General features: G+C 39.0%; 2 protein-coding genes across 2 annotated transcripts; both read left to right on the top strand.

Annotated features, from left to right (window-relative positions):
• Positions 1-1,561: 1,561 nt before the first annotated feature.
• On the top strand, positions 1,562-3,404 carry LOC113472284 (circumsporozoite protein-like; the record flags this gene model as incomplete). The annotated part of the gene is made up of 3 exons (XM_026831969.1): positions 1,562-2,016; positions 2,181-3,145; positions 3,322-3,404. Coding segments are annotated over 3 exons (1,503 nt in total), but the record flags the coding sequence as incomplete, so codon positions are not given.
• A 323-nt stretch (positions 3,405-3,727) lies between these two features.
• LOC103521151 lies at positions 3,728-9,543 on the top strand (the record flags this gene model as incomplete). Its single annotated transcript, XM_026831970.1, has 5 exons — positions 3,728-4,647; positions 5,005-7,356; positions 7,958-8,403; positions 8,574-8,754; positions 9,436-9,543. Coding segments are annotated over exons 1-5 (4,003 nt in total), but the record flags the coding sequence as incomplete, so codon positions are not given.
• Positions 9,544-9,908: the final 365 nt, after the last annotated feature.

Genomic DNA, 9,908 nt, shown 5'->3' on the forward strand with positions numbered 1-9,908 from the left:
TATTGCCTATATTTTGGTACTTTTTTTTTACTTTCCTTATCCTATAGAAGCGATTCCCAACTGGGGGTACGCGTACCCCCAGTTGGGAATCGTGAGAGACTTTCCGGGGGTACGGTTGGGAATCGTGAGAGACCTTCCGGGGGTACGCGAGAAAAAATTGTGTAATGACGGACAAAGGCAAATTTTGAATTTTGCTCGGTTATCAATGCAGTACAGCCCAGGAATGTACTGAATTTTGACCTCAAAATACTGAAGTACTGATTTTTTTTCAAAAGGGGTACCTTGGGCGAAAAAAGTTTGGGAACCACTGTCCTATAGGAAGGAAAGTAATGTAATCGGGTCAAATTTTTGATGGTCAGTTTTTAGTGCCAAAACACGTTTTGAGGTCCCTAGAGCTTAAATACAAAGTTTCAGCCATTGGTCCGTGTGTCTGTCTGTCTGTAAACAAAATATTTCGAGAATGGTAAGAGTTAAAGACTGGAAATTTGGAATGCAGCTGTCAAATATGACAAGGATGCGACACGAAACTTTCGTTTAAGATCGGTGCAGCGGTTGGCGGCATTTCGGCCGATTTTCAGCGTTTTTTTTTTTCGGCCGATTTTCAGCTTTACGTAATGCTAATATTATATCATCCTCCTTTTCCGGACTCTCTCCATCTCGTTCTCCCCCGCGCTCCCCCACTATTTGACTCTCTCTCCCTCACCCTAGAGACTGCTCGCAGTGCTCACCTCACACGGGCAGGATTGAGGAAGGTGCTGGTTCAAATCCCGGCCAGGCCAAAAATTGTCTAATATTGTCTTGTACTCCTTTTCAGGCCTCTTTGAAGAAGTTCTCTGCTTTACCACAAAAATTCATGATTTTATTTGTATCTAATTTTGTTTTGTGCTTCTTTTCAGGCCTCTTTGAACAAGTTCTCTGCTTTACTACAAAAATTCATGATTTTATTTGTATCTAATTTTGTTTTGTGCTTCTTTTCAGGCCTCTTTGAAGAAGTTCTCTGCTTTACCACAAAAATTCATGATTTTATTTGTATCTAATTTTGTTCTGTGCTTCTTTTCAGGCCTCTTTGAAGAAGTTCTCTGCTTTACCACAAAACTTCATGATTTTATTTGTATCTAATTTTGTTCTGTGCTTCTTTTCAGGCCTCTTTGAAGAAGTTCTCTGCTTTTCCACAAAAATTCATGATTTCATTTGTATCTAATTTTGTTTTTGAAGAAGTTTTCTTCTTTACCACAAAGAATTCGTGATTTGATTTTTTGATTTGAATGCTCATATTGTTTCTTCCTTCATTTCAGGACTCTCTTCAGCTCATTCTCCCCCGCGCTCCGCCACAATTCGACTCTCTCTCAATCACCCTGGAGACTGCTCGCCTTACTCGGGCAGGAGAAGTTTAACCATCTGTTGTACGGTCAATATACCTTTTGTATGGTCAACTGTTGGCGATGTACTATGATAATTAATAGTAAACGAGGCACTTAGTAATGCTGTGATACCTACTCAGTAAAGTTGTGAATAAGTTATCTGAAAATAATTCACGATTTGATTGATTATTCTGTTTCAGATGACTCTGGAATACCGATACTTCCAATCCACACCTCAGGAATCCGCGGATATATCTCACTTTTGGCGACGAACCTGTATGTTAAACAAACAATTCAATACGGAACAACTAGCACGGGCTTTGGACTTTGAATGTGACCAGGTCCCGAGCAGACAGCACGAAATGAGAAGTGATGGGCTAAGAAGTGACGGGAGAAGTCAGGATCTTAGAAATGATGGGCTAAGAAGTCAAAATCTTAGAAATAATGGGCTCAGAAGTGATGGTCTAAGAAGTCAAAATTCTGGTAATAATGGCCTGAGGAGTGAAGATCTTAGAAATAACGTTGAAGATCTTAGAAATAATGTTGAAGATCTTGGAAATAATGTTGAAGATCTTAGAAATATTGGGCCGAGAAGTCAAGACCTTGGACATATTGGGCTAAGAAGTGAACATCTTAGAAATAATGGTTTGGGAAGGTCCTATAATCCCAAAAATGCGTACGATATTCCAAGACCTTACAATGGGCTATCAAAAAAGTCGTACGAGAATCCTACATTTTACGATGACTTGGGCCGAGAAGTCAAGACCTTGGAAAGATTGGGCTAAGAAGTGAAGATCTTAGAAATAATGGTTTGGGAAGGTCCTATAATCCCAAAAATGCGTACGGTATTCCAAGACCTTACAATGGGCTATCAAAAAAGTCGTACGAGAATCCTACATTTTACGATGACCTGTCAAATGGTCCGTACGTTAATGGAAATAATGGGCTGAGAAGTGGTGGTCTACGAAGTCAAAATTCTGGCAATAATGGCCTGAGGAGTGAAGATCTTAGAAATAACGTTGAAGATCTTAGAAATAATGTTGAAGATCTTAGAAATAATGTTGAAGATCTTAGAAATATTGGGCCGAGAAATCAAGACCTTGGAATTATTGGGCTAAGAAGTGAAGATCTCAGAAATAATGGTTTGGGAAGGTTCTATAATCCCAAAAATGCGTACGATATTCCAAGACCTTACAATGGGCTATCAAAAAAGTCGTACGAGAATCCTACATTTTACGATGACCTGTCAAATGGTCCGTACGTTAATCCGAGACTTTATGATGAAGTTTCGAAAAATCCGTACCATAATCCTACTCCTTACGATGAACTGTCAAAAAATCCGTACCATAATCCTACTCCTTACGATGAACTGTCGAAAAATCCGTACAAAAATCCTACTACTTATGATGAACTGTCAAAAAATCCGTACAAAAATCCTACTACTTACGATGAACTGTCAAAAAATCCGTACAAAAATCCCACTACTTATGATGAACTGTCAAAAAATCCGTACCATAATCCTACTCCTTACGATGAACTGTCGAAAAATCCGTACAAAAATCCTACTACTTATGATGAACTGTCAAAAAATCCGTACCATAATCCTACTACTTACGATGAACTGTCGAAAAATCCGTACCATAATCCTACTCCTTACGATGAACTGTCAAAAAATCCGTACAAAAATCCCACTACTTATGATAAACTTCCAAATGAACTGTGCGGTAATCCAAGACCTTACAAAGAGTTTGATCCGTACGACCTTCCCCCTGGCAAAGCACGTCCTCACGCGATGAATTGTCAAAAAATCCGTACAAAAATCCTACTACTTACGATGAATTGTCAAAAAATCCGTACAAAAATCCTACTACTTATGACAAACTTCCAAATGAACTGTGCGGTAATCCAAGACCTTACAAAGAGTTTGATCCGTACGACCTTCCCCCTGGCAAAGCACGTCCTCACGACAATGCTAGATATAGGGAAGGCATCGATATGTACAGAACCTGGCAAACTGTCCCCGAACATATGTGTGAGAAATGATTGGATAGGAAGCACTTACGGTAGAAACACACTAAGTACCATCACATCACGTGAGCTCATGGGGAGTCAGAAAGATGTAGTTCAAAGTTTTCCTATAATATTGTAGGTAATCTCCTTCAGGACAGCCACACTACTATCACCTCACGTGACGTGATACGATGATAGTGTGTTTCTACCTTTAAGTAGTACTGTTGTGATATCCATTATCGCAAAAAGCTCTGCTTTACGATAAACGATTTAAAATTTAGAGTTTCTTTCTTAGAATAACAAGCTGGGCCCGTCCCTCCGGGAATTTTTTAGCCCGTAGTTTATAAAGACACCAAATCGATGAGACCCGCGGTTAAAGTGGTGCCCGCATCAGAGAGACTGCTGGATAACAAATCTCATTCTCAGCAGAAAGACGTGAAACATCCGGTTAAACCGGTGCCCAAAGACATCTCATCGAAGAAATCGAATAGCAAACCGCTGGAGCAGCGGCAACCGATGGACCTGCCCACGTACAATTTGAACGAAACAGTGCGCTTTCCGCGAGATTACAAGTACCGGAGAGACCATCGCACGCCCGCATTAAGTTTGCACCCCGGGGCGGGAAATAATTTGACGGGCGAGCGCTTGTCTGGCCCGCCAAAGGAAAGAGACTCTGAGGCGATTCTGAATTTGACGGAAGAGCGGGTCTGTGGCCCGCTGAAGGGAAGAGAATTCGTAGACCCTTTATGTCACGGAGAGCCGATTGCTCAGTCCGGGAAAGGCCCTAAGGGGATGGCTAGTCGCGGACAAGGGGTACCTGAGAAACAAAGGCCAAGTCACGGAGATCCGCTCAAAAAAGTGCATGTCCATAAAAACCCATTCTATGTAGTAAAAGAAGAGCTAGACGGCCAAAGAGATCCAACCTATATGCCCCAAGACGGACTAGGCCACAAAGATCCAACATCCCGTCCTCACAACGGTGCTAGCCATGGAGACCCAATGTCGGCCTTACAACACGGGCTCAAAGGCCACAAAGACCCTACATCCCTCCCACAGAACGGTGCCGGCCACGGAGACCCAATGTCTGCCCCTCAAGAAGCTTTCGACGGCCCTACTTCGGAGCAGCTACCCTCTGGTTCGGACCTAAAGAAGTACTTCTGTACCAGTAAGGAGGAGTATGAGCGGCTACTGGATAATCATAGGAAGTATCGGTTCTGGAAATATTTGGAGAACCAGGAGAGAATTAAACAGGAAGAGGAGGACAGTGGTCGCACTAGTAAGTTAGTTAACTTATTTACTACTAAAAACCCCCGTCCCCCACTTGGTAGTTTCATCCCTGTAGGCAATGTAATTTATATGAGTGTTCCCACTACACACGACACGATTTTTTTCCGGAAGACAATCGGGAACGGGCCTTAACCTAATAAATGACAGGATAGGAGAAAGCCAGCTGTTCCGAGAACGAACCTTATCTGTTTAGGATAAAGTTCGGTCCGGGCGGGAATTCAGGACCTAGCTTTTACACTTAAATTTACAAGGTAGGCGTGCTGCCCTCCAAGCTAACTAGCCTGGCAAGGGTTGGTCAAATAAAAGAATACCTGCGTTTTGTAACAACTTATTTTTTCTGTTTCAGAACTTTGCAAAATCTGTCGACTCGAACACAAAAAGCAAGGAGGTCAAACAACAATGCTATGTAATCTTTGTACTGTACAACAGTGTTCTGTACAAGATAGAAATGGATGTAAACTAAACATTAGAGGAGATAGTGGATGTAAACAGGAAAACAGTGTTGCCAAAGAGGAATATAATAGTTACGGTTCTAAACAAGATAGAAATGGCGCGAAACGAGAATATTATAATCAAGAAAACAATGGTACGAAACAAGAATATAGCTATAATCAAGACAGAAATGGTGCTGAACAAGAGATTACACAGCAAAACAATGGATCCAAACATCAAGAAAGCAACAGTTCTAAACAAAAGAATGAATTTAAATATCAAGAAAACAATGAAACTAAACAAAACTACAACAAACAAAACAACACTAGCGGAGGACAGAAAGGCGCGGATTATACTTGTCGAGTTAGCATTCAGAACAGCCTCGATAAGTGCGAAAGCTGGAACAATACAAGACATGGCAAAAATGAAAGAATCAGTACCAAGAATACTGGAATTAAAGAAAACTTTAGAAGAAACATTGAAAACGATACAAGATACGGCGAAAGTGAACGAAATATTAACAAGAACATTGGTATTAAAGAAAACAACAGCAGAAACATTGGTGCTCAAGAAGACATGAATGGTCAAAGTGCAAATGAAAGTGTGAAAGGGACTGAAAACAATGAAATGAGATATAACGAAGTTGTAAACAAAGAAATCAAACATATGAATGAAGCTGTAAAGAAAGAAACTCAGAATAAAATTGGAAATATGGAACAAATACATGTTGATGTTGATAGAACCCGTTTCATAAATGAAGCTAAATGGAGACGGGAACTGGAAGAAATGAAACGCGGACTAGATACTGATGCTCGCACAAGTACTGCTCTGGGATACAGAGATGATGGTAACTTCAAACAATACACTAACGATGGTGCTCACTTCAAACAGAACACCGATATCGATAAAACCCACTTCAAACACAACTCCAATAATGAAAGTAACGCCAAACAATTCACAAATATCGAAAGTACCGACTTCAAACAGTTCACAAATATCAACGATAGCACCTTTAAACAGTATACAAATATCAATAACACTACATCCCTGCAATATGTCAAAGAAAGATCTACTGAAAGTCCACCATCCCTACAATATATCAAAGAACGATCTACAACCACCGAGTACCCAAAAGTTGGTCCTAAAACTCCACAATATCGAGATGAAAGTCCTTCAAACCTACAATACCAGAATGAAAACCCTACAATTCCACAATATCGAAGTCAGAGTCCTACAAACCTACAATACCAGAATGAAAATACTACAAGCCTAGAATATCTAGACCACAGTCCAACAAATAGTAGTGAACTCCATCGAAAACTGTCCACAATTCTGGAAACTAGCAGCAGAGATGTGTCAAGTGAACCGGACATTGAAGAAATGGAAATCGGAGAGGATGGTAATGAAGAGAGAACTGCAAATGAGTATAGGACTGAAGAGAGACGAAAAGATGTCGAAGATGTTGCAAGCAGATTTGATGAAACTCGAAAACAACATTACAAATATGAAGTTGGTTACAAAAATAAACCTGGATACAAAAATAGTTATTATAGAGATAAACCTATTTACACAGATACATATGAAAAACAATACAAAGATAATCCCAATTTTGAAGGAGAAAATGGATACAAAAATTACTCTAGATACAGAGATCCACCTAAAGATGAACTTAATCTCAAAGGTGAATATAAAAATCCTAACGAAAGCCTCAGGGATTTCGATTTCAACGGCCTCTCTGATGACAGTCTCCAGGAATACATCAGAGGCATATCTGACGAAACTATCAAAGACTTGGTCAAAGAACTAAATGAAGCTCGGAAGGACTACAAAGACATCTCTGACGAAAACCTGGGAGAGTACGCCAAACATAGCAAGGACGCGTCAACTGCAGAAATCACTGAAAAATTCAGTCAAAACAACGAAGTCAAAAGCAGAGATCAAAATAAAGCAAGCAACAGTGAAAGATATTCAATCAGCGAACCACATCACAGCAAAGAATATGCAATCAAGGACGCGTCAACTGCAGAAATCACTGAAAAACTCAGTCAAAATAACGAAGTCAAAAGCAGAGATCAAAATAAAGAAAGCAATAGTGAAAGATATTCAATCAGCGAACCACATCACAGCAAAGAATATGCAAGAGATGCCTGGGCCACTGAAGCAAACAACAGAAAAGAACATGGAAGATGTGGTCAAACCACTGAAGCAATGAACAAAGAATACCCAAACTATAACAGAACCAATGAAGCAATGAAAGAATACACAAGTTACAATATGAGAACCACTATGGTCAAATCACTGAAGCAATGAACAAAGAATACCCAAACTATAACAGAACCAATGAAGCAATGAAAGAATACACAAGTTACAATATGAGAACCACTAAAGAAATCAAAGAAGAATACTGGAGTAACAATATCAGAACCACTGAAGATAACAAAGAATATACAAATAACCACATCAATAAAGATATCATTCTAGACCACACAGAACATGGACTATTCGTAGGAAGGACGCGTCAACCGCAGAAATCACTGAAAAATTCAGTCAAAATAACGAAGTCAAAAGCAGAGATCAAAATAAAGCAAGCAACAGTGAAAGATATTCAATCAGCGAACCACATCACAGCAAAGAATATGCAAGAGATGCCCGGGCCACTGAAGCAAGCAACAGAAAAGAACATGGAAGATGTGGTCAAACCACTGAAGCAATGAACAAAGAATACCCAAACTATAACAGACCCAATGAAGCAATGAAAGAATACACAAGTTACAATATGAGAACCACTGAAGATAACAAAGAATATACAAATAACCACATCAATAAAGATATCATTCTAGACCACACAGAACATGGACTATTCGTAGGTTACAATATGAGAACCACTAAAGAAATCAAAGAAGAATACTGGAGTAACAATATCAGAACCACTGAAGATACAGAATATACAACTAACCAGATCAATAAAGATATCATTCTAGACCACACAGAACATGGACTATTAGTAAGAACTCCAAATGAGAAAATACTCTCGTTTGAAGAAATCCTGGATGAGATACTAAAGGAAAGTGAAGCTTATAATGAGTATCAAAATACCAAAGATACCATATCAGAATCCCGTCAAGTTTTGGACCTGGAGAAAAATTCCCATCAAGTCTTGGGCCTGGAGAACAATTACCACCAAGACAATCAAGTTCTGGACGTACATACTAAAAAGGCCCATCAAGGATTGGATGTAGACATTTCCCATCAATTACTGGATCTAGAAAATCACCCCCATCAAGGATTAGATATTTCCCATCCATTATCGGATCTGCAAAATGTCCATTCCCATCAAGTGTTGAGCTTTATCAAGACAATCAAGCTCTGGACGTACATACTAAAAAGGCCCATCAAGGATTGGATGTAGACATTTCCCATCAATTACTGAATCTAGAAAATCACCCCCATCAAGGATTAGATATTTCCCATCCATTATCGGATCTGCAAAATGTCCATTCCCATCAAGTGTTGAGCTTAGATGATTCTTCTCATGAAGTAATAGATCTAGAACATTATCCCCATCAAGAATTGGACTTGGACAATATGAATTCTCACCAATCGTTGCCCAATACTGCAAACTCTGTGAAACATAGCAGAGGTATAGCAAATTTCTTCTCATCAAGTAATAGATCTAGAACATTATCCCCATCAAGAATTAGACTTGGACAATATGAATTCTCACCAATCGTTGCCCAATACTGCAAACTCTGTGAATGTTGATGGACAAGAGCGAGGTAAGGCCTTTTCTTCAAAGAGATGTTTTCTTTGGAAATAGGGCCCTAGATTATACGTATAAGAAACGATTCCGTGGAATATGTTGATGGACAAGAGCGAGGTAAGGCCTTTTCTTCAAAGAGATGTTTTCTTTGGAAATAGGGCCCTAGATTATACGTATAAGAAACTTGCATTGGAAAATAGAATTTCTTAATACTAATAGCTCTTCCTTTTTGTAAATTATGAACAGGATAAAAAGAACAGGATTGAATAGCTAAGTTTTAGTATTTTCAGTTTTCTTATATCCATTTCCTTATGCTATGTCTCTTTTGTCTTTACTTACTTTCCTTTATAATAATCTTCTTTGGACTTTCGCAGATTCAACTCGAGAAGAAAACCGGAATACAATATCGGAAATCAGGAATTTCTTAATACTAATATCTCTTCCTTTTTGTAAATTATGAACAGGATAAAAAGAACGGGATTGAATAGCTAAGTTTTAGTATTTTCAGTTTTCTTATATCCATTTCCTTATGCTATATCTCTTTACTTACTTTCCTTTATAATAATCTTCTTTGGACTTTCGCAGATTCAACTCGAGAAGAAAACCGGAATACAATATCGGAAATCAACACGTCTGATGAACTGACTTGTGATCATATGAATAACAGCAGTGAACATCGAGATTACTTGCCAGGTGAGTGACTCAATAATAGATGGACAAATAGACTTTACACGACCAGTATAGCTGAATAGAAGAGTAATAGTTTTCTCCCGTACGCAATGACGTCATATCAACTTCCCCAATCAAGCTCTACTAGTGTAATGCACATGCGTTCTTGTGTGCATGATATGTATCGTGACGTCACAACTGATTGAACTTTTTCATTAGAACGGGGAAAACCCCCGAATTTTCCACCTTTTAAATATACTTTTTCAGAGTTTTGACTTCAGATTTGGATTTTCCACAAATTTTTACGTAGGAACCGACCTGTTATTCATAATACCGAAATGGATATCCTTCATAGATAAAAGTATATCTAATTCTATTCACAGGCGAAT

This window comes from Diaphorina citri, unplaced genomic scaffold, assembly GCF_000475195.1.
Source record: "Diaphorina citri unplaced genomic scaffold, Diaci psyllid genome assembly version 1.1 scaffold4612, whole genome shotgun sequence".
In the NCBI taxonomy this organism is placed as follows: Eukaryota; Metazoa; Arthropoda; class Insecta; order Hemiptera; family Psyllidae; genus Diaphorina; species Diaphorina citri.